The 25,850-nt window shown below is 43.2% G+C and overlaps 1 protein-coding gene across 1 annotated transcript in view; it reads right to left on the bottom strand.

Moving 5' to 3' along the window:
• The window catches only part of banp (BTG3 associated nuclear protein), a 58,787-nt gene extending 40,636 nt beyond the window's left edge, over positions 1-18,151 (bottom strand). Inside the window, exons 1-8 of the mRNA XM_076271287.1 lie at positions 18,049-18,151; positions 16,464-16,542; positions 15,402-15,490; positions 15,023-15,222; positions 13,441-13,545; positions 12,331-12,494; positions 8,808-9,047; positions 1,318-1,476 (exon numbers count right to left, since the gene is read on the bottom strand). Coding sequence (XP_076127402.1) covers positions 1,318-1,476; positions 8,808-9,047; positions 12,331-12,494; positions 13,441-13,545; positions 15,023-15,222; positions 15,402-15,490; positions 16,464-16,536 — 1,030 coding nt within the window. The 5' untranslated portion in view covers positions 16,537-16,542; positions 18,049-18,151. The remainder of the gene's footprint in view (positions 1-1,317; positions 1,477-8,807; positions 9,048-12,330; positions 12,495-13,440; positions 13,546-15,022; positions 15,223-15,401; positions 15,491-16,463; positions 16,543-18,048) is intronic.
• Positions 18,152-25,850: the final 7,699 nt, after the last annotated feature.

Genomic DNA, 25,850 nt, shown 5'->3' with positions numbered 1-25,850 from the left:
TGTGACACAAAACATAGCACAGCTGTGAACACAAGGGCCCTTTTTTATTCAGCCTTAATAGCAGCCACTAAGTTGTTATCAGCCATTCAGCTGTTAGCAGCCTAGGCATTTTCTTTTGTTCCGATAACAAGATAAGAGAGCTTGCAGGGCAACGGCAGTTATATTAGCTGCTGTACTGCAAACCCAAATCATCTCATTCATCACTGAGCACATGCCTGAGTACAATGAACAGAGCCGCCATGGCATACGTGTAGCTCAACAGAGATCAGCCCTCCTGGGACAAGGGGCGCCAAGAGGGTTGCATTTTCAGCTTTGAATGCTACCAGTTGAGCTTACAGTACCCACAACCCTCACACACACACAAACACACACACACACACACACACACACACAACACACACAGGGACGTAAAAACAGCCTCCTCATCCATCATGAGCGTAGCGACCGATTTCCTCTGGGTGTTTTGGCTGTCTCTCCCACTGGGGCAGACGTGTCCTAATAGGGAACCCCCTGGCCGAGCTGATGGGGCCATTCCCCGCGCCATTAACCAACAACCGTCCAGAACAACATGCAGGAGAGCCCGAGAGGAGGAGAGAGCGACGAGCAGAGGGGCCTGGATTAATGGGGCATCTCTCTTGTTGATGACCCCACACACACACACACACGCACGCACGCACGCACGCACACACGCACACACGCACACACGCGCACACACGCACACACGCACACACGCACGCACGCACGCACGCACACACGCACACACGCACACACGCACACGCACACACACACACAAGTGAACCAGCACCATTGACGCCCCCGTCATCACTGACCCCTTAAGGTTGTTAGGCGCTCCTGTGTGGAGATTGTTACCATCTGCTTCTTTTCCTCTGGGTGGCATCCAACCTCTCTCTCTCTCTCTCTCTCTCACACACACACTCACACATCTCTACAACACTCACATACACACACACACACACACCGAACCAAGACAAATGTACACACTCATCCCTGCAACACTCACACATCCTGATTTGGAAAGGAACTCCATCTTGAGCTGCCACTGAAACGTAAACAGTCATTAAGGTTTTCAAAGCCCCTCCACACGCCCAATCTCTCCCTGTGCCTCTGTTGGACTCTAATGGACGCGCACTCCTCTCCAAAATCCTGCCTTTTAAATAGAAGCTGGCAAAGAGAGAGGAGGAGAGATGCTATGAAAGGTTCGATGCTGAGCTGGTGTATTTGAGGTTGCATCATGAGTGGAAAGTGTGTGTGTGTGTGTGTGTGTTTCTGGAGTGTGGTAAGGGGTACTTAAGTTACCATTGTTCTGTGAGGAGGGGGTTCGACGGGAGAAGCTCTTCACTGCCAAGCTCTGGCCCCGCTGCTTCCTCCGCCACGCCGTGCGACACTTGGAGTCGATGCTCTGCTTGATGCGGTACCAGTCTGACTCCGTGATAGCAAACTTGTGGAAGAGGTGGCCTGGGATTAAGAAACATGCAAGCACACACACACACACAGCAAAGTGTGGTTGGTTGAATTACATATTCTACACTCTATTACACTAACAAACTGTTACATATTCAATTAAATATTTACTGACACAGAAACTGTTCCCAGTTATAAAAACAAAAAGGAAACAGCACCTCATATGCAGTACCCTGCACGATGGAGACACTTAACAAACATCAGCAAAGGGTGTGAGGGTGAAGGCATTACATCATATGCAAAGCAGACTAATGTTCCACTCAAACCTCTTCAGTCTGACTCAACCACACACACACACACACACACACACACACACACACACACACTTAATACATTTGGCTTTCAGATTGAAGTCGAAGAGTGTTTCGTTCCGCAACCTATGCCATAGAGCAGGAGTCTGACAAAGACTTCAGAACCCAAGAAGTTTAGTTTAGACTACAGGATCAAACAAAGACCAAGCCCAGTCTGCCAGTCGTGACGACTATCTCTACCTGCAGACAACTGTGCGAGCAGGGCTGACTATGAACCATGAGCTCTGTGAGCATGTTTGCATGTACAACTGTGCGAGCAGGGCCAGTGTTTCCCATACATTGATACGGGGCGCCACTAAATAAAAATCGGCCGCCACAGATTAATATTCTAGGTTTAATTTAATTTAATTTAAATTAAATATAAGGTAAAATCCTTGCATTGCCATTGAGCTGCGCTTTTTACACACGCAGCCTTTCCTTGCCCCGCCCCGCTCTCTCTCGTAGCCCCTGCCACTCCTCTGCATGTGCATTTAACAAAATATTCACGATTGTTGAAGGATTGTTGTTGCCACATACAAGCATTGCATAGAAGACGTCTGGCTAAATTGCTATTAAATCCGCTTAGCATCGTGACCATGCTGCGCAAATTTGTTCAAAACTGCTGCATTGAAGTGAACTCTGCTAAGGTCTTATCACAACATAGTAGGCTACATTGAAGAGACTAAACTAAGTTAAGTTATGAAATCAAGCAGTATCTCAAAGCTAACGTTAGAATACTGTTTGGATGTCGAATTTAGCATGCTTGTCAATTTCGTTGAAGGGCTCATTTTATTGACTGCAAAATCCCGATGTAAATGGAAAAGTGTTTTCCAAAATTCAAAAGTGCTTGTCCCAAGGAGAAGTACGTGAACCTTTATTTTAACTATGTAAAAAAAGTTATGAATTGCATCCACACATCAGCAGCCTTTCAACTGTGTTACAATTGCAAGGGTTCCCTCAAACGTCTTAAAGTGACAGGCACTCAATTAGACCTATACACTACCAAGACGATCTTAATAACCCCACCCCCCCCCCCGCTCCCCTCCCGTTGTCCAAGTCAGCTACCGCCACAAATTGAATCCAATTCTGTGGGAAACACTGAGGGCTGACTATGAACCATGAGCTCTGTGAGCATGTTTGCACTCCTATTCATCCACATTTTCTCCACAGTTTGAAATGCATTTACTCAAGGGCTTTCATAGCCCATAAACATTATCCCGTCAGCCTGCTGGATTTATGAATAAGCTGTCGGCTTGGATTAGTGCTAATATAGCTTTGCGGGGGGGGGGGGGGGGCAGGTGTGAAATATGAATAGAGATTACATGAGGGGACAACATAGGCATCACTCTTCATAATAGTTGATGTATGAGTTCATTGTGACTCCTGGTTGAGTGCATACGTGTGTGCACACAAGATCTGTACATGTTAATGAGTGGGCTGATGAGTTTCTTTTATTTTGTCTTTTTAATTACTCTTTATTTTTAAAATGATTTTACCTTGTGCGTTTTATGTTTTCTTTTCTTATTATTATCTTTACCTTTTAAACTTTAACTATTGACCTCCTACAGTATGCTTTTAAACTATCCTTTAACTATTGACCTCCTACAGTATGCTTTTAAACTATCCTTTAACTATTGACCTCCTACAGTATGCTTTTAAACTATCCTTTAACTATTGACCTCCTACAGTATGCTTTTAAACTATCCTTTAACTATTGCCCTCCTACAGTATGCTTTTAAACTATCCTTTAACTATTGACCTCCTACAGTATGCTTTTAAACTATCCTTTAACTATTGACCTCCTACAGTATGCTTTTAAACTATCCTTTAACTATTGACCTCCTACAGTATGCTTTTAAACTATCCTTTAACTATTGACCTCCTACAGTATGCTTTTAAACTATCCTTTAACTATTGCCCTCCTACAGTATGCTTTTATTTGCTATTGCCGTTTGCTTTTGTTTATGTAAAGCACATTGAATGACCTCTGTGTATGAAATGCGCTATATAAATAAACTTTACTTGACTTGACTTGAAATAAGCAGGTGCTCAGAGTCATTCATGTTCGGGACATTTATGGGCATGTAAGGTGAAACAATAACAATATTTTTAGCATATTTGTAAAATATCATCTAAAAGCTAAAATCAATTAGCCTGACCAGCCAGATCCACATTAAAATGTAGGGTCTGGGCACTCACCGTTGGCAGTGCTCAGCGCGAGGGGCGGGATAATCGATTGTCTTTCAAATTCCCTCTGCACGCAATAGGACAGCGCTATGAGTCCCATGCGTTTTCCCACCAGCGGAGCTAGTTGGCTAGTTCAAACTTTTGGCAACTTAAAAAAAGCTTAACTCGTGTCACACTGTTCGCCAAAAGCAACATCCATCTTCTACTGTTTTTAAGTAGCAGGGAATTCAAGCCAAACCGTTTCAACTCTGCCATCAATCATTATGTTAAGCCCGCCTAACGAATCTATAGATGATTTGATTGGCCTGATAGAAGTTTAATTTTTCGAGCTCACAAGCCAACGGAGAGTTGCTAGACTAGCCCTGGCAGCAAATGTAATTAAATTATAGACTATCCTAGACCCATAGGCCTACTGCAGCTTGTTTTAATCTTGACACTGGACTTCACAATAAAGTAGCCCAGTAAAATAATGCTGACACTGTTGCATTGTTTCCAAAGAATTCCATAATCCCCCCACAGGCTACCTGTAGGCCAAACTGCTGTCCAGCCTAATGATCTTGTCGACCTCGGGAGAAAGCTTTGTGTTTGTGCTGCATGTTTTTCCAAATGATGTCATGAATGTACCAGGTCAGTTACGCTGTTGTGACACAGGAGGTCATTCTGCTCTTGTCTCAATCTAAGAGTTTTATCAATCAATCTTAAAGGTGCTCTAAGCGATGCCACACGTTTTTTTAGGCTAAAACATTTTATGTCACTCACTGCAAACACCACCTAACCAACCGCTAGCTGTCTGTGTCCTGAATACACTGTAAAAAAGCACGATCTCTGTGAACAGCCCAGGCTCCAAAAACGGCAACAAAAACAACCTGGGCAAACCTAGCCCATAAAAACATGACAAACTGTTCCAGCAAATCACAGACGAGATGCGCGTTTAGGAGAGTTTCAATTGCACGGGAGCAGCACGGGAGGGAGGAGGAGGAAGTAGCGAGCTACTCTCTGTTTTGTTTGAAAGTCGACAGAAGTGACGTTACCCAGCATCGCTTAGAGCACCTTTAAAGAACACACAAGTTAATTTGCATCAACTTTTGGAATTGTCTATCTAGTAACATTAGTTGCTTGAGTCGCGGATGGGTTGAATTACAGCATCGGGCGACTCTTTGGGTCACTTGTGAATGGCGAATGCGTATCACTGGTGTATGTGTGTATGTGTGTGTGTGTGTGTGTGTGTGTCTGAGTGAGAGAATGACAATGTGTAAATGTGTGTGTCCGCTAGGGGTGTGAATCTCTCATGTAAAAGACGATACAATTCGCATCTTGATACATGGGCACAATTCGATACAAGAAACGATACATGTTCATAAAAAACGATTCAGTACGATTCGATGCGATGCGATTCGATGCAATTCGAGTTCAAGAATGGAAAGCATTCTGAAGATTTTTTATCATTTGCTCAAGGTGCACATTAATTTTATATTATCAGTTATCATGGTCATGGTTGTCAATTAGGCAAAAAAAATAATATGATTATCTAAACTGAGGTTTGTTTCATATACTGTATTGAAATGAAAAAAGAATAGTCTACATTTCAGTCAAACACAGCAGCCAAATACAACATATTTTTTTTATAGACTTTATAGATTTTTTATAGAGTTATATCTAATTGTTTTCATGGAGCTGTAGCCTTGTTGAGGTAAGACAATACCGAAATAAAATAAAACAGTGCTTAAGACACTCTTGGCCTTTTCTCATATAGCCTACAAGAATAAAATAGGCCTACATATCAATGAACTCTCTGGGTTTATTCTGTTCCAACGGTAGACCTAATGCAGAAACCTATAATGCTACAAGTCTGAGTGAATATGAACAAAATAATTGGCTAATAATTTGTGCATCGTTTTAGCAAAGGCCAAATTATTATTTAACATTAAGGAAATTCCTTCATCAAACGTAAGGCTATACTCTACAGACTATCGTTGCTGTTTAGTGTTTAATTTCGCGCTGGATTTTGAAAAACAAAAGAGTAAAAACTGTAAAACAAACGACCGAGTGCGAGTTGTCACGTGCTTAAGTTGCAGTAGATGTATGGGTAATAAGGTCATTTGACAACTTTGGGCAATGAACGTAGCCAAAAACGAACTGCATTACCCACAATTCCGTGCCACGTATAGTTTCAAAACCGGACGTGGGATGAACGTGCTGCTTGGAACGTAAATGAGAGTCTGAGCGAGCAGAAAAGGTTGTGAACCGATTCGTAACAAGTAAATCGATATAACGACCGGTTCATTTCAGTTTTATTCCGATACGGGGCTTCACGTATCGATGTAGCCGTATCTTACACATTAAAAACGGATACCGATACATATCGGTTAATCTTTACACCCCTAGTGTCCGCCTGAAGATCTAAGAAGTGAGAGCATAGTCTAAGTGTGGGTGAGAAGTGGGGCAGTCTCCTTCAAACAGGTACAACAACTGCCTCATCAGGCCCCAGCTGTGGCGCAACTGGCTGGGGCACCTGCACCGTACGTCGGCGACCTCAACTGCCTAATCAGAGAGCACTATTATCACCGTCACCCCAACATCCAACCAGTATTGCACACACACACACAGAGAGACAGACAGACAGACAGACAGCATTCAAGAATCAAACATGAGTGACAGGACATGCCTGGCGTGGCGAACTGGGTTGTGAGAAGAGATGCACCAGCGCCTCCTTCATTAGATTCCGCAAAGGCGATCCATCTCAGATCTCACTTGCTGACCTACGCGTGCGTGCCGTCGCAGGGCTTTAGCGTGTGCGGAAATGTGTTGCGCATTAAAGCGAGGTGATGAGTGAGTGTTGTTCTAACCTGCCTGGGGAGAGAGGGACTCATGTTTGTTATTGAGCTCATTCTCGAGCCATGCACTGGGAGGGGTTGGCCTTGGGGTGACTGTGTGTGTGTGTGTGTATGTAGTGAAAGTGTGTGTAAGAGTGCATGTAGGCCAGAGAAAGTGTGCAAGTGTGGGAGAGAGAGTAACAGAGTGTCTCAGGGTGTGTGTGCCAGAGATATCACAAGTGAGGGTGTGTGTGTGTGGACCAGAGAGTGTATGAGAAAGTGTGTGTGTGTAGGTCAAGGAGGGACAGTGTGTGCTTGCATGCATGTCAGGCAGAGAGAGTGTGAGTTGAAAAATGTGTGTATATGTGCATGTGTGTGTGTGTGTGTGTGTGTGTGTGTGTGTGTGTGTGTGTGTGTGTGTGTGCGTGTGTGTTAGCATGTAAGAAAGTGAGAGAGGGACAGAGAGCAAAAAAGTAGGAGAGGCTTTGTGTGTGTGAGCCAAAGTGTCTGTCAGGTAGATGAGTATATACTTCCGTGTGTGTACAACATGTGTGTGCGTTTGTACTGTATGTGTGTGAGTGTGTGAGTGTAATCAAGATCGGGGGACAGGGGGAAGAAGCAGTGCTATAGACCCTTTCAAGAGAGTTCCATTATCAGCATCATAGTTGGCCCCACAAGACTTCCTTTTTTACATTGCATATGTTATCTTAATGCAGAGGAAGTAGATTGGGGCCCAAATAGAACTTTCAAGCATTTTTTTTGTTTTTATTGTTGAAAGGGTCTATACAGGACAGGGGAGCCCGTGTGTGTAGGTGGTAGAAGGCTGATAGAGGAGGACCAAGAGGGGATCTATAGTATGTGTTCCCAGAGACAACGCTCTGCAGAGAGAGACCCAGGAGGAGGAAGTGGGAAGGAACAGGAAATGAGGTTAGGTCCAAAGACCACACGGCCGAAGAGGCAGGTCAAAGAGGCAGCAGAGATATCCACACATGAGGTCATCTAGATGTGACGGCGGGCAACAGGGAAAAGCATGAAGGAGGTGCGGACCATCCTATACGCAAAGATATGCAGCTGCAGATTTGTACTCAAACTACACAAGAGCAGTACAGTACAGGTGACAAAGCCAATCAGCCCTGAGAAGACTAAAGATCAGTTGATCAAATGAATCCAATCAGGTGTGCTCCTGTCTGGCTGCTGTGAAACCCTGCTTCAGCACCAGCTTCTGGCAGACAAGGTCTCCTGGGCCTGGAGTCAGAAACTAAACACACGCTGGCAATACATTTACCAGGAGGAGGTTAAGTACAGTATGTTGAAGAGAGGCCTATAAGGACTAAGGCATGTTTGTACAATAGCGCCACCACCACCATCATCTCATCCACCTCCGTGTGCTGGCCGCCTGTCTCTGCAAGTTCTCTCTGAGGTGCCCCTCTAAACTTATTAGTAAATGTCAATCTCCAAGCAGTATATGGGGCAGAACACAAAGGCATCAGTGTATTCAAAGTACATTCTAAACCTGGCCATCTGCCACATGCTCCCTCTCAGATGCAGAGAGCAAAGACTTTAAAAAACTAAATGTATTATTACTTGTTGCTTATCGCTTGTTGCTATTAATGCTAATAAAATAAAGCATGGTGGTAGCGTCGCCACCTGACAACCGGCTGGCCAGGGTTCGAACCCCGAATCCCCCATGTCACTTTGGATAACACTGCCACATCCCAGTCCCTTTTACTCTACTTTTATTTTAACCAAAGATCCTTGATTACAGCTCCTCTTCAAACCCTCTCAGACTTTCAATAGAACAGGAGCAGGAGTGTGTGGTGTGTGTTGGTGAGGTGAGGTGTGGTGTGGTGTGGTGTGTGTTGGTGTGGTGTGGTGCGGTGTGGTGTGGTGTGGTGTGGTGTGGTGTGGTGTGGTGTGGTGTGGTGTGGTGTGGTGAGATGTGGTGTGTGTTGGTGTGGTGTGTGTTGGTGTGGTGAGGTGAGGTGAGGTGAGGTGAGGTGAGGTGAGGTGTGGTGTGGTGAGGTGTGGGCCTCACAGCGTATGCCGTAGATCATGAGCGGGTCCAGCTGCTTCTTGCCGTGCTTGCCCTGGCCAGAGAGGTTGGACATGGCCTGCACCTCACGGTGGAACAGGTAGTCCAGCAGCGTCAGCGCCATCTTCTCCGCCGTGCGGCAGTTGGTGCTGATGTGGAGCATGTCGGCGGCCGAGATCGGGCAGCGCACGCGCATCTCCGCGTTGCTCTCGTCCCCCAGCCACGTGCCGGTGGGGTAGTCCTCTGGGGGGGGCAGAGAGATTATTAACACTCCTTGCTTGTACCATTTTCTGACCCTCAGATTCTCCCTCAGAAGTCAGCTTAGACAAAACCACTGTAAAGATTTGGGTGGAATACAGTGAATTTGTCTAAGTCCATCACTTTTGATACCAATACTAATTTGATGTTTTACAAGTTTAACTACAGACACATGCGTAATTGGTTCAGTAGAAGAGATTAAACATCATTCTACTGGTTCATAATAATCTATGGGGTGCAGTCAAGCCATTGTTAAGGGAAATGTTCAAACAAAGTGAGATTTTGTTATGCTGGACAAAAAAAAGAGAGAAAGCCAAGTGCTATCTACATTCCATTCATAGCCTTATAATGCTAGCACTATGCTTTCTGCTGGAGTCAGTCAAGGCAATTCCCTCCAGCTGTCTGAACAGCCAAGTCTGCCTGCTGGCTAACACATTCTAAAGGAGACCTCAGTTCAGCCAGTGCATGGGTGGGTCAAAATCAAGCATGACATGACTTTTTGGACCTGAATTTTTCTACCTTTATCCAATATGTTTTAAATGAAACGTTTAAATCATTTAAAGGGCAGGGTTTGGCGTAGAAGCCTGGGGGCATGACAGCCAAGTGCATCACAGCACTGCTCACCCACCCTACAGCTGCAACACCTGAATGAGTACAGTGTCCGACAGACCGACTCCGAGATGAAACTTGAGTTCGAAGGCCTGTGGCTCTCCAGAGGAGGGCGTGCCTCAGAGGCAGCCAGCCGACTGAACCATCAAAGGCCACTGGCATGATTTACGGGCTTTGCAGGCAAAATGTTTCCATGCAAGCAAAAACCAGCATCAGGACTCGCGATTGGTCACACTCTGAGTCGTGCACCAATGAGACGCTAAGACGGTCTGCACATCAAAGCTCTAAGTAAATCTGGACCCAATGTGTGCAAATAACTTGCTAACCAAGAGCCTACTGGCTCCACATGGAATTTGGCACAGAAAAAAAAAAACCTGGCAATGGTTTGGCATTTACTTCCAGACAGTATGGCTTTGGTGGTGGCTAAGGGTTTTATAGTATCATGGAAAAACTGTTTCTCCAGTTTTTTTTTTTAAATATCTTTGGGGATCTTTGGGGAGCAAGCAGAGAAACAGTTGAAGCATATGTCCCCTTACACTTGGAGCTACAGTGCCACCATGTGGCCACTGCAGAGCATGAAGACATCCTACTTCCCAACATGACTCAGTAACAGATGTGTGACCCTTGCAGAAGTTCATTATTTAGAAACACAAAGAGTGCATAATTGAATTAACTGCTCCAGCCTCTTTAGTCATAAAGAAAACTGATGGATCTGAGTAATACTATCCTGGAAAACAGAACGTTTCAACCTTTTGGTTACTGTTAAGGATAACAAAGTTCAAAAGGTTCAGTACAATTTCTCAAATTAATGACCTTTGACTGTAATTACACTCAGATTAAAGAGTCTGCAAATTACTCATACATGTTTACTGTTTCACATGCATCGTGTGGACATTTTGTGGCAGCTAAAGTAATAACACTGCATCTAACAAAATGTGCTACTATCAAAGCATAAAGGAACTCACAATTAAGTTTTCACTTTAAAACAGACAACATGGCAAACAACTACAGTGTTTACAAATGTCTTATTTCACAATTTAGAAACAAGCATCATCTTCAAGATAATAACAGCAAAAATACTTGATGGAGAAGAACATATATGCAAGAACAAAATAATGTTAAGAAGATCACAGATGGCACAGACCCAGTTATAAGCTGACTGAGTAAAATAGATTAACTGTGATCAACTGTAATAAATAAACTTACACTTACAGCAATGAAAATGCATTGAACCTAGAGATTCAGAGAACATCAACAACATCCACTTCGTGCACACAGACAGGGTACAGTGGATCATATTATGGAATGTGTAATGCAATCATTGGCTTATTAATATTGCATTATGTTACATTAAGCCGGTCCCATACATCTGGTTCCTGAATGACATCACTCCAAGTACATCTGTATGTAATATGTGTTCTGTGCTTCATGTTTGATGTGTGCTTTGTTGTGATCGGGTGTAGTTGCATGTTAATGTTGACAAATGGGTTGAAACGCTATGCTGTACTACAAGAAAATTCCATCAGCCTGAACTGTCTGCTTATAAGAAAATCTGAACAAACAAACTAAAACTCACTAATCAGAAAACTGTTTATTTTCCTTCAATTCCACTTTTTGTGTTTATTGACTAAATACATTCCTTCCTTCAGCTAAAAACATGAATCTCTTCCAATCCATCTGTAATCTGTTTTATGAAAGGGACTGGTTTCGTCGACTCTATTAAGACCAGATGAAGCGTTCAAACCTGAAAGGACAGCTTTCATTCCAATTCAACACGACACCTTGAAACACTGTTGTGACCCTTTGCAAATCCTATTTAGTAGACAGGTCATTGTCTTCCATCTCCATATGTTCCACTGCATCAAAGCCAGGCCTGAATAATGCCATCTTTCACTGCTTACAGTCAACACACTGGGTCTGTTGTCTGACTGCCAAGACACAGGGTTAAAAATACATCACACGCTAAAGTAGGGTGCCAACAATTTTTTTTGTACTAAGGAGGAGAGGGGTCCAAGATGGGACTCAAGCAGGTATCAAACAGAGTCTGAGAGTACTCTCTCTCTCTCTCTCTCTCTCTCTCTCATACAGACTATAGGGACAGGTGTATACTGAGAGAGACAGACAGGCACAGCACAGGATACCCATGTAGCCTACAGAATGCTTTTAAAAAAAGATGAAACACATGTTCAAAACAAACTAACAAACGAACGAAACATAAGTAAAAGATAGAATGAAAGAAAGAAGGAAAGAATAAATAGAACATGGTAAAGGAGAGAGCAAGATGAAAAGATGAAAGTTTCGATTTCAGCAGGCCCTGGCGCTTGAAACTTCTCTCTGATACCAGTGTCACCAGGATGCCAACCAACTGGGAGAGTTTGAACAGCAAATAACCAACGTGACAGCAGAACTGTCATTCACATTTCTTGATACTGCCTGGTACAACGCTCACAAACATCGCTACACAAAACTTTACAACATAGTTGGGTTTCTCAAGCAAACAGTAACGCTAATACCCAGAGATAAGCCAATTCTGCATGGAAATATATTTGTATTAATGTATATATGCCTTATTTCATCCTAGTAGGGAAATTACAGTGTTCCAGCATCCATTTAAACATAAAAACACAAGAGACATACACATTACCCCTAAAGCTCTCACCTTCAGAGTTGAGGGTGATGAGGGTGACGTTGTTGTGGTTCTGCGCCGAGCCCGGTCCGGGCGTGGAGTCGCTGGTCTCAGAGCCACTCTCCTGCTCGTCCTGGCTCTCCTCGTGTGCTGGAACCTTCACCAGAATGGTGTTCTGTCGCCGTCCCCCCACCGTGCTGCCACCACAACAACAACATATTGACACATGCAATGCTTACATCCACACACGGACACACACACACACACACACACGGACACACACACACGGACACACACACACACACACACACACACACGGACACACACACACACACACACACGGACACACACACACAGAGGACTAAACTGCGGCTGTTGACGACGGTATGGGTCCTTGCCTCAGTGAGCTAAGATTGATCACAATGTCAGCCTCAATGACTCTTCTCAGCATACTATTAACACTAACACCTTCAGCCAGAAACACCATCTTTAGTCATTCGATTTAATGGCCAATGTTTTACATGTTAAATGGCATAATTAAGAGTTTATAATTCTACACAACATACACTACCGGTCAAATGTTTGGGGTCACTTAGAAATGCCCATTCCACTCCATTATAGACAAAATACCAGCTGAGCTCAGTTGCATTGTTTTTTTGATCAGGGCAGCAGTTTTCAGATTACATTATGTGCTTAAATAATTGCAAAAGGATTCTCAAATGTTTTCTCAGTTAGCCTTTTTGCTGATAATGGGCAATGTACTGTAGATATTGCATTAAAGATCAGCTATTTCTTTCTACAACAGTTGATAACTGTTTTGCAATTAAGTAAGCACATAATGTAATCTGAAAACTGCTGCCCTGATTAAAAAAACAATGCAACTGATCTCAGCTGGTATTCTGTCTATAATGGAGTGGAATAGAAATGTCCAAGTGACCCCAACCTTTTGACCGGTAGTGTAGTTTTGGAGCAAAGGTCATCCTATAAGACTGGCTTTAAGAAGTGTTCTGTAGCACATTGTTTTTCTGGCTGTAGTGACAAGAGAGACTGTGTGTGTGTGTGTGTGTGTGTGTGTGTGTGTGTGTGTGTGTGTGTGTGTGTGTGTGTGTGTGTGTGTGTGTGTGTGTTACACCAGGCCCTCACTTGCTCAGGAGGTTCTCCAGAGACTCAGAGGCACGAGTATTGGTCTCTTCCTGGGCCTTTGGCTTGTTCTCGCCGCTTACAATGACATTGGTCTGTGGCACCACACTGAGGAAACACACAGAGACAGACACAAATGATCACACCATCACATTTACAAGCTACAAATGAGCGTTTGGATCTTTTCTGACCCACTCTGTGTGTGATCACACCATCACATTTACAAGCTACAAATGAGCGTTTGGATCTTTTCTGACCCACTCTGTGTGTGATCACACCATCACATTTACAAGCTACAAATGAGCGTTTGGATCTTTTCTGACCCACTCTGTGTGTGATCACACAATCACATTTACAAGCTACATATGAGCTTTTGGATCTTTTCTGACCCACTCTGTGTGTGATCACACCATCACATTTACAAGCTACAAATGAGCTTTTGGATCTTTTCTGACCCACTCTGTGTGTGATCACACAATCACATTTACAAGCTACAAATGAGCTTTTGGATCTTTTCTGACCCACTCTGTGTGTGATCACACAATCACATTTACAAGCTACAAATGAGCTTTTGGATCTTTTCTGACCCACTCTGTGTGTGATCACACAATCACATTTACAAGCTACAAATGAGCTTTTGGATCTTTTCTGACCCACTCTGTGTGTGATCACACAATCACATTTACAAGCTACAAATGAGCTTTTGGATCTTTTCTGACCCACTCTGTGTGTGATCACACAATCACATTTACAAGCTACAAATGAGCATTTGGATCTTTTCTGACCCACTCTGTGTGTGATCACACCATCACATTTACAAGCTAGAAATGAGCATTTGGATCTTTTCTGACCCACTCTGTGTGTGATCACACAATCACATTTACAAGCTACAAATGAGCATTTGGATCTTTTCTGACCCACTCTGTGTGTGTCAGCACCTACAGTAATACATGAGGCAGTAGGAAAGTTCTGTAAAACACATTCAAACCATTATATGTACAAGCCCCGTCTGCCTGTCTGTCTGTCTGCATAGTAGTGCATACCAAAAGTTACTATTCAGAGTGCGTTTCCCAAAACCATAGTTGCTAACCTGTTAGCAACTTAGATGGTTGGCAATGGGAAATTGCATTGCAACCAACAAAGTTGCTAACTTAGTTAGCAACTATGGTTTTGGGAAATGCGCCCCAGTATAGATGGATTGTTCTGACCTCACAGTTAAACAGAGACACACCAGTCCATGAAGTCCACTTCCCACCTCCACGGAGAACCAGACATCAACTTCACTCAAACCACAGATATGTGGCCCCTCAACTTAATAGGATCAGACTGAAGCAGTCTTTTGTACACCAGTTTATCATAAAAATCTATCATAAAAATACTTTAAATCAAGATAAAATATACTGTGAAATTATTTTTCTTTTTAGTTTGCTGTGATTGTAATGTGTGATTAACTGCATATTATGTAGTTTTAGTTCTGTGTATTTTATGTGATGCTGCAAACGGAGCCGCTAATAAAAAAAAATACGGGGGAAAAAAACATTTTAGACACTGCCTAACAATAAAACACTATCTACTCGTCACTCACCAGCGCACTTTATTCCAAGTCTGTGTGGCTCCTAGAGGTGAGCCAGCCACCATGGGCACCTGAATGGGTCCCTGGTTCTTGTTCACTACCGAGTCCAACTTCTCCTCCAGGGCCCGACAAGTAGCCTCCAGCACCTGCAGCTTGGCCTCCATGGAATCAAGTCTCTGGCAAATGGACTGGTTCATGGCGAACAGCAAGGACTGTAGAGATGGAGTACATGAATAGGGGGAAAGTGTGATGTGTTTGCGTTCTTCGGCTATCTGTCACAGCTCCACAAAAAATTAACCTTCATTACTTTCACCTTTGGATCTCGTGCTTCAGGGTTTTTATGCAAATAGTGTTCTGGATATCATATTCTTCCTGTGAGAGTGAAGAGTACCTTCAGAGAGGTATCCTGGCTGGAAATGTCCACCCTTGCACGCTTCCTGTCCGGTTTTCCCTCTCCGTCCTCATGGTTCTCTAGAACATCTGTGGACCATGACAGCACACATCATATCAATAACCATTTGATTTAGACACATGTATGGGGTTTTAAAAGGAGAAAATGCCAACACAACCTGAAAGAAAATTAAAGAAAGTGGCACCAGTGACCGAAGATATATCTTACAGTCCTCTTTATACTATACACTTCAGACTTTCAGCACAACTCTGCAACATGTCATCTGCAGAAATACTCTGATGACTCTGCAGTTGTGGGGTGTGTTAAGAATGGGAAGACCGAGTATGATCTCACAACTTTAGGAGGACCAAGGTAAAGTTGAACACCATCAACTTTTCCATCATGGTGGAGAGGTGGAGGTAGCGGAAAACTACAAATACCTGGGTGTACACCTTGATGACAAATTGGACTGGAAATGAAATGCTGTGGCGGTATACAGGAAGGTACAGAGCAGACATTATTCCCTGAGGAGGCTTAGGCCTGTTAATGTATGCAGCAGCATGTTTTACCAGTCTGCTGTTTCTAGCGCAATTTTCTTTGCAGCCAGCTGTTGGGCCAGCAGCATCAGAGCAAACGACACCAACAAACTAAACAGGCTGATTAAAAGAGCTGGCCCTAGAGTTGGTTGTTGAGAGAGGGATGTTGCAAAAACTGCTTAGCATTATACACACCTAACATCCGCTGCATGAACAACTGATCAGAGAACAGAATGTTTTCAGCTGGATGCCGCTTCAACTTTGTTGCAATAAGGGCCCTAATAGAAAGTCATTCCTGTCCACAGCTATAACAATTTACAACGACTCCCCCTTGTGCCGGGAAAGGAGAATCATATTGAGAGACCAGGCTCAGTTTACAATCAACTGCACAGAGACTACGTTCATATCCAAAATGTATTTATTTTTGAGTTGTGGTATGTGTGTGATAAATGTTGATATCAATTGCTGCTGTAACACCATAATTTCCCTTTGGAGATTAATAAAGTTATCTATCTATCTATCTTACCTGATTGGTCCTCCTGTCCCAGATCCTCCACAGCTATCTGGACCATCTCCACCAAGTCGTGCTCTGCCATCATGCAGACCTACAAGAAAACCAATACTGATGACCTTTTTAAGTCATACCCATGGTGGTTCTGCTCCACAGAAATAAAAGACTGCCTACAACAAACTTGTATGACAATGTTGATATTAGGTGTGTGGATCCCAGATTTTCTTGTTCATCATCCAATAGCCTATTATAATTAGCAACTTGATGTACTGAATAGGGGTTTCAATGATGCCATTGAATGTACTCACACTTTTTCTAACTGACTAATTAAATTAATTAGAAATCATACCAGGCTAGTAGGAGATTACATAACAAAATATTCTTACCCTGACAATCAGTCAAACCAAAGAAGGCATAAGGTTACATTATGGAGACAACTACAAAGACGTGTGCTTTTAAGACTCAAACCTAGATAGATGGATATATATATATATATATATATATATATATATATATATATATACTTTATTGATCCCCAAGGGGAAATTCAAGACAGCTCACTGAAAAAGTAAGATGCCAAATGTAAATTAAACTATTCTCACAACGATGTGTTGCTAAAAATGACAGCAAATGACATGGTGTGCAAAATCAGAATTTATTGAGGGTTAAGAGAAAGGTGCAATGTAATGCTCAGGGGACATCATTTTCAGGCAGCACATCTTTGCTAGTTAGCAGCAGCTATCTTGCAAACGACCCCTTTTATTCTAACATGATAAAGGTTAACTTGGTATGTACGTAACGTTAATCTCATAAATTAGGAAAAAATGAGTTGTCATTGCTGTTAAACTATGTGCAATAACTTGAATGATTAGCTACTTGTCCTTGTCATAACACATAAGTTAGCGGGTTAACGTTAGCCAACTTAACGTTATCGGCTAAGAAGTCTGACATGAAATGTTATGACGCCAAGTCACGTTTTAATGCTAAACACTAATAGCTAGTTCAGTTTAATTATTAAATTAAAAGCGCATTTCGTCATGAAGTTACTGAATTGCTTATGGTGCATCGCCGCTCCTTTAACAGTGCTGCAATTGAAGCTCTTTAGCTGCCATGAAAACAATGTTAGTTTTCTGTTTACCGTGCTAACATAGCATTCTCCCTAACATTTAGCGAGCAGTGTCGTCGTTCATACAAGTTAATCCATCATCGGGTGAATATCAGACCATATTTGTCTTTAACCGACATTTACAGGCTACACGTTTTGTTGTTGAGGTATTTGGGCAGTTTGTTCCAATGCCAAAATGACTCATGTTTTCCGTGGTAGCTGGGACATATGCTATGCTAGCTAGCATAGCACTACTCGGCTAACATTAGCAACTAGGGCTTGCAAGCACTAATGTTAATGTAAAGAGGTAAGCAAGCTAGCAAATGTTTCTAGGCCTCGTTTGAAGTAGCGTTGTCCCTAACAAGGCTATCAAGTTCAATTCGATTGAGGAAGATTCTGCCATTTGTATCCTCAAGCCAACACCAACTTCGAGTAGGTTGCACACACCGCTTCAACCTCTCGAGATATGTACTGTGTCAGATTGGGTTATATTACCGTGTGAATGATGAATTCTCGTGTTGTTTGTAGGGATTCCGATAATGGCGCCCTTCCTCGCGAGAAAAACGCTCCTTGCCTGAGCTCGGTTGAAACGGTTCGCTTCTCGGCCTTCCTGTTCACTGCAAGAGGCGGAGTCGAGTACTACAACTGCCTTGGGAAATGAACGTGTAGGCTACCCACCCAGTGAGGATTCCTATCGGTGCCAACTGAGGCCACCCAACTTTATTGTTATTTTCAGATACTCTTTTGATCCCGTGAGGGAAATTTGGTCTCCCAATCCGTGAATTAGTGAAGCCCACAGTGAACACACAGTGTGAAGCACACAATGAGCACACAGTGAGGTGAAGCACACACCAACCCGGAGCAGTGAGCTTTATTGTTATTTTCTGATAGCTATGTGTGTCTATAACACAAAAATGCATGATGGACATCTGGGATTTACAGATGAAGCTGAAGCATAGGCCTACACCTGATTGACCTATACCCTTTTATGCATGGTCATCAAAGTCATGGAGGGTGGGAAATGTCAAAACCCATATCTTGAGGTATCGCTTTCAGACCATATGGTTTAGGTGGTTTAATTATGTTTTCCCTTCATGGTAGATACAGCCCAAAATGTATCAGCCATGCACTTGATTTAATGCATAACACATTGAGTATTAGTAATACTCAATGTGTTACAGCACACATTCAATTGTAGTTACTGCACACTGCATGTGACAGATAGATAGGTAGATAGATAGGCTAGATAGATACTGTAGATAGATAGATACTTTATTGATCCCCAAGGGGAAATTCAAGGGTCTCAGTTGCATACAGAAAAACACAACTAAGCAAAAAGGACAGTAGAAGATAAAGAATATACTAAAATACAAATTAACACTTAATCTAAATCAATTCTAAAAACAGTATCCACATAGTGGGTGATTAATCAAGAGGTAATCAGTACAACAGTGCAATAATAAAGTCAGAGACCTCTCAAAGTAAACGGTAACACTAAAACAAGAGGCTATACATTAAGATTAGGAAGAAAAGATCAGGCAGTGTGCCGAGAGACCTGCCCCAATAGTAAATAAGTAGGTAAGATACTCTTTTGATCCCGTGAGGGAAATTTGGTCTCCCAATCCGTGAATTAGTGAAGCACACAGTGAACACACAGTGTGATGAAGCACACAATGAGCACACAGTGAGGTGAAGCACACACCAACCCGGAGCAGTGAGCTGTCTGCTACAGCGGCGCTCAGGGATCAGTGAGGGGTTAGGTGCCTTACTAAAGGGCACTTCAGCCGTGGATGTGGGCATGGGAGAGCAGTGCTCAACCACTTTCCCGCCCACATTTTTTCTACTGCTCGGGGATCAAACCGGCAAGCCCAAATTAAAAGATAGCTAGGCTATCATAAAAAAGTTGCATTGTTTGCATGATAAAATGTAATCAGGTAATCCCAACAATGTAACTGTAATCTGATGACACAATTTTTCTATTGTAATCTGGGCTGATTATAGTTACTTGATTTTTGTAATCTGATTACATAATCCAGATTACATGTAATCCGTTACTACATGTGTTACAGCACACATTCATTAGTTACAGCAAAGTCACAGAATTCTTTCTTCCGCTGAGGTGTTCTGAACAGCACCAAACTAAATGTGTATGGTCACACTGAAAGCCTCTGGGTGCATGCCAAGTTTCATGAAATTCTGTCCACTGAGCACTGGTAATATTGTGTACCGCTATGCAGTACATCTACTTTGTGTTTTTTTTTCCTTTCCTTATGATAAAACATACTATTACTAATAAATACACGATGGAAACAATTTACACAATTAAATCTTGTTTTAACAATAGGAACATTTGTAACTCTGTTACCATGAGTTAAAACATTTACATCTTATAAGTATGTCAAAACGTGTCAGTCACAAAATCTTTGGTCAATATTATAGGAAACATAAACTCTAAGAGGTGGGTTGTTTGTTTGGTGATTTACTACACCCTCTTCTGAGCAAACAAGGCATATAGATTCATCATGTAGGGTTATTGCTCTTTCTTACATTAAATAACTAATTTATCCTCTCTACTTGTCCCTGTAGTCATTGCCTCCTCATCACTAATTTCAGGCTCATCATTTTCAGTGGTCGACTGGTTGATCTGCTGCTCAGTCTCTCCTGGCCTCTTTCTACCATCCATCCTTCCTGACGCTTGTGTCTACTGTAGGGCCGGCTCAACTATCCGTATTTGAGAAAACTTTTTGGAAAAGACGGGCTATATGGACCCAACCAACTCTTTTTGGGAGGGGAGAACTCCCTCACGTAGGCTACAACCCATGCAGAGGCATTGCATTGGTGTCATGCACAGAATGCGGAACGTGTCCTAAAAGATAGACTAACGTGACAAATGTCAATATTTTTTCCTCGACCGTGGGGACCTCAATATTATTTCCTGAAGACAAGTCTTGCGATGCTAAATAGCCTTTCACAGGCCGCTGAGGCAGGTAGCGGAGTGTTCAGCTTCACAGAAGCTGCCTATGTACAGAAACATTTCTTGCAAATATGGCCACGGGTTTCAGTTGTGGCGGTTTCAGTTGTGCGTCCTCCTCCTTTAGCAACAAACAAGCGCTGAAATAGAGCGTGCAGCGCAGCGTGCGGAGCATGCGTAATGCAATCTAGAATACAAAATTGGCAAGTCCGCCATTGGCGCCCTGTGCTTTTAACAGATGAGAGCAGGTTCACCCTGAGCACATGTGACAGACGTGAAAGGGTCTGGAGATGTTGTGGAGAACGTTATGCTCCTTGCAACATCATTCAGCATGACCGATTTGGTGGTGGGTCAGTGATGGTCTGGGGAGGCATACCCTTGGAGGGACGCACAGACCTCTATGGGCAAGTCAACGGCACCCTCACTGCTCGTAGGTATCGGGATGAATCTTCAGACCCGTTGTCTGACCCTGTACTGGTGCAGAGGCCCCTGGGTTCCCCCTGGTGCACAACAATGGCCGGCCACATGTGGCGAGAGTGTGCAGGCACTGCAGTTCCTGGAGGATGAAGGAATTGATAGCATTGACTGTCCCCCACACTGCCCTGGCTTAAATCCAGTAGAACACCTCTTAGACATTCTGTTTTGGTCCATCCAACACCGGCAGGTTGCACCACAGACTGTCAAGGAGCTCAATGATGGGAGCTCAACATCTGGGAGCAGACCCCCAGGACACCATCCGTCGTCTCATTGTCAAGCATGTGGGGTCCATACGAACTACTGAGTACCATTTTGAGTTGCTGCAATGAAATTTAGGCAAAATGGACTAGCCTGTTGCATCATTTTTTCACTTTTTTTACTGATTTTCGTGGGGGTCTTTGAATTCAGCCCTCTGTAGGTTGATCATTTTCATTACCAAAAAATAATGTGCCATCCTTTACCCTGTACACATTACCCTGTGCATATCAGTATAGTATCCAGCATCATTTTTTCCCCATTGAGATCTGATGTGTTTTCAAAGTGTTCCTTTAATTTGAGCAGTGTATTAAGTGCATAATGTTGATGTTTAAATATAAATATAAACACAATCAAACATAACGTCATGCAAAATTGCTGACTGCACCTATAAAGACCATTTGTGCTTTTACTACTACTGTATTAAGATTCGACTCCACCCTTAATCTCTATCAGGCATTAGGCCTACTGAAAGTGAAAACGATACTGTTAATGGCCGAAACTGTTTTGTTTTTCTTCCAGGATGGACATAGTCTCAGATGAGGGGGAAGCTCAGTTCATCACTCCGCCACTGTGTACTTTAGGTGACCGTCCATCACCCCCAGAGCTGACAGACAGAGATCACTTTCATGCCTTTATCAGCTACAGCAGCTGTGATTCGCCATGGACACAAAGACTCATTACCTGGCTAGAATCTCCTCAGTGTGGTCTACTGACCTGCTACCATGAGAGAGACTTTGTTCCTGGCTGCAGCATCCTGGAGAACATAGATAGATAGATAGATAGATAGATAGATAGATACTTTATTGATCCCCATGCAGGGGAAATTCAAGGTCTCAGCAGCATACATACAACACAAACACATTCTCTAACAGCAGAAAGAGTAATTAAAGTATATAAAAACACAACTAAGCAATATAGTAAGGACAGTACAAGATAAAGAATATGCTAAATATACTAAAATACAAATTATACTAACTGACACTTAATACAATATATAAAAATATACTAAAATACAATTTACAAAAATACAAATAATACTAATACTTAATCTAAATCAATTCTAAAAACAGTATCCACATAGTGGTGATTAATCAATCAGAGGCACTTGCAATGGCAATGACTGAGGCAGGGACTGATCCTGTGATTTACTGTACATAGTAAGGTATGGTAAGGTGCTCTGTGTGAATGAGTGACACAGTGGTAGTGCAATGGTGATAGTGGTCATGGTGATAGTGCAAATGAGTAAGACCAACAGTGCAACAGTGCAACAATGCAGAAGTAAGTAAAGTAAAGTCTATATATCTATATATTGAACTATTAAGAAAAAGTATAAGTGTGTCCACAGTTCGGCTGTGGCATGGAGGAGGGGGTTATGCATATGTGCAAATGTGCTAAATAAGCACGCAAACAGTGAGGCATAAAGACAGTGGTACAAGTGGCTAGTGGACAGACAGTATCCAAACATGGAGGGGGTGAAGAGGCAGACAGACTATGCCGAGAAGTCTATCTCTCCTCTTCCCTTAAGTGAGGCATTGAACAGTTCAATGGCCCTGGGGACAAATGACTTCCTCAGTCTGTCCGTTGTGCAAGGCAGTGAGCGAAGTCTCCAGCTGATCAGGCTCTTCTGCTTAACAATTGTGGTGTGGAGTGGGTGACACTCATTGTCCAAGATGTTGATCAGTTTGTTCAGGGTCCTTTTGTCAGATAGTGAAGTGATGTACTCCAGTTCACCTCCCACTACAGAGCCAGCTTTCCTTACCAGCCTGTCAATTCGCCCCGCGTCCTTCTTCCTTGTGCTTCCTCCCCAACACACTACTGCATAGAAGAGGACGCTGGCAACAACAGACTGGTAAAACATCCTGAGGAGCTTACTGCACACATCGAAGGACCGCAGCCTCCTCAGGAAGTACAGCCTACTCTGCCCTTTCTTGTAGAGTGCATCAGTGTTGGCTGACCAGTCCAGTTTATTGTCCAGGTGGAGACCCAGATACTTGTAGGTGCTAACCATCTCCACATTGACCCCATCAATGTGGACTGGTAGCAGAGTGGGCTTAGACCTGCGGAAATCCACCACCATCTCCTTGGTCTTTGAAGTATGTAGTTGAAGATGATTGAGTTTGCACCATTGCACAAAGTCCTCCACCAGGCTCCTGTACTCCTCCTCCTGCCCGTTCCTGATACACCCCACAATTGCAGTATCATCAGAAAACTTCTGCATGTGGCATGACTCGGTGTTGTAGCAGAAGTCAGATGTGTACAGGGTGAACAGGACTGGAGAGAGCACAGTTCCCTGTGGCGCTCCGGTGCTGCAGATCACAGTGTCAGAGAGACAGTTCTTCAGTCTGACGAACTGTGTTCGCTCGGTCAGGTAATCTGTAATCCAGGTTACCAGGTGAGCGTCCACACCCATCTGCAAGAGCTTGTCTCCCAATCTGAGGGGCTGGATGGTGTTAAAAGCACTTGAGAAATCAAAGAACATGATTCTCACAGCACTTTTCCCCTTATCTAGGTGGGAATGTGTCCTGTGTAGAAGATAAGTGATGGCATCGTCCACACCCACTTTCTCCAAAGTCAAACTGCATTCAGAAATCTCAGAAAGTGCTTCTTGTCCTCAGTCAGGACTTTGTGAGGAGTCGCTGGTGTCTGCTGGAGGCCAACTTGTCCCTGTTCAGAGACTGCCTGGAGCGCAAGCCTTTGGTACCGGTGCGCAGTACTACTGCGCCTCCACCCGCCCCGGCTGCCGCCAGCCCCTGACCGCCTGCGGAGGACAAGGACGAGGGCGTGCTGCGGTCCCGGTTGGGGGACACGGGCTCCGACTTGATGCTCACGTTGGGGTTAGTGTTGACGGTCAGCGTGGCGCCCTGAGGTATGGCGCCCACATTCCTGCAGAGGGCGCAAGAGGATTTGGTACATGATTGTGAGGACTCACTATGAAATTGGCATTATTTGGCCTCTATAGGGGGCGCTGCAATACAGGAAGTGAGCTTGTATCTCAGCAACGCTTTGATGTACGAAGTCCAAAACTTGGTATAGAGACTTGGTACCTGATTGTGGGGACGCAATAGGAAATTGGCATCATAATTTTTTACCTCTATAGGGGGCACTGCAATACAGGAAGTGAGCTTGTATCTCAGCAATGCTTTGATGTATGAAGTCCAAACTTAATACAGGGACAAAGTAGCTGATTGTGAGGACATGCAAGGAAAGTGGTCTCATTTGGCCTCTAGAGGTGCTGTAATAATGAAAGTGAGCTCACATCTCAGCAACTCTTTGGTATATTAAGTCCAGGGACATGGTAGCTGATTGTGAGAACGCACAAGGACATTGGTGTAATTTGGCCTCTAGGGGCACTGTAACAAATTAAATGAGCTTATTTCTCAGTTATTCTTTATCCAATTGCAATCAAACTTGCTGTGAGTGTTTGCTCATGCCATGGCAACGCCATTCCTGCTATAGCGCACTGCTAGGCGCCCACATTGCTGCTTGCAGCTATATTTGCCATTGTGATTGTCACATGTTGATATGTAAAAGACCTTCAGTAAACCAGCTAATTTTCCTGCAGAAATAATCAGAGGGCCTAAAACCCTGGGACTGTGTGTGTGTGTGTGTGTGTGTGTAGTACTCCCCCACTCATCACATTAATTTTACGATTTAAGAAGGCAATATGATTGATCCACCACAATCTAGTTAAGCCTACATGCATTCACTGCCCAACAACGTGATGTTCAAAGTCTGCTTTATTGTCAATTTCTTCACATGTCAAGACATACAAAGAGATCGAAATTACGTTTCCCACTATCCCACGGTGTTCCTGGGTTTCCAGGATTTCGGGTCAACATAAAAAAAAAAAAAAAAAAAAAATTAAACTTGCTGATTAATGAGTTCAAGGAACCAGCTGTGGAATATCCATCCTTGTTTCAGCTCATTTTATTTTAAGTTCACGTTAAGATCTTAAAAATAGCCAAGGCTACTCAGTTTTTCTCCCCAATTACTCTTATCTTGCCTTATTTCTCCTCATTTCAAATGTTGCATTTAGGCTACTTATTTTGTTTCACATTAAACATTAGGCCTAGGCCTACAACTAGGCTCCATCCATCCATCTATCCATCCATTTATCCTAATATATATATATACACACATACATACATACACAGCCTAAACACGCATGTTAAACATTATGATGCTCCGGACCTTTGTTTGAGGAAATTTTCCGTAACTGGACCTCGCTGAAGATTAATTGAATACCCCTGGTGTAAACTGTACAGAACATATCATCCAACAAGTCAGAACCATATCCACGCCAGAATAATTAAGTCCTAGTTGTTTAACAGCTTAACTTGAGAAGATTGAAAAAAATCAACCAAAATATCCAATACCAATCAACTGAAAAATATAAAATGAATGCATCAAAGCAACTATTTGATCTGAAATCCACAGGTATTATCAGGAGCGTATCACGGTTTTGTTTGAGCGTAGTTTGAATCCTATAACCACTCGTCATTCTTCAGCTGTTGAGTGACATACTGGCAGAAGCACACACTACCTTCCAAGTGGCCATGTGAGCTGGTCATGTCGAAGGGGAAGTGCCTTT

The sequence above is a fragment of the Alosa pseudoharengus genome, unplaced genomic scaffold (genome assembly GCF_046254945.1).
Source record: "Alosa pseudoharengus isolate Yale_2024_CS ecotype anadromous, Long Island Sound unplaced genomic scaffold, YU_APseudo_1.1 YU_APseudo_1.1_scf_10, whole genome shotgun sequence".
NCBI classification, from domain to species: domain Eukaryota; kingdom Metazoa; phylum Chordata; class Actinopteri; order Clupeiformes; family Clupeidae; genus Alosa; species Alosa pseudoharengus.
The sequence above is the reverse complement of the archived record's forward strand: the minus strand, read 5'-3'. Positions and strand labels throughout refer to the sequence as shown.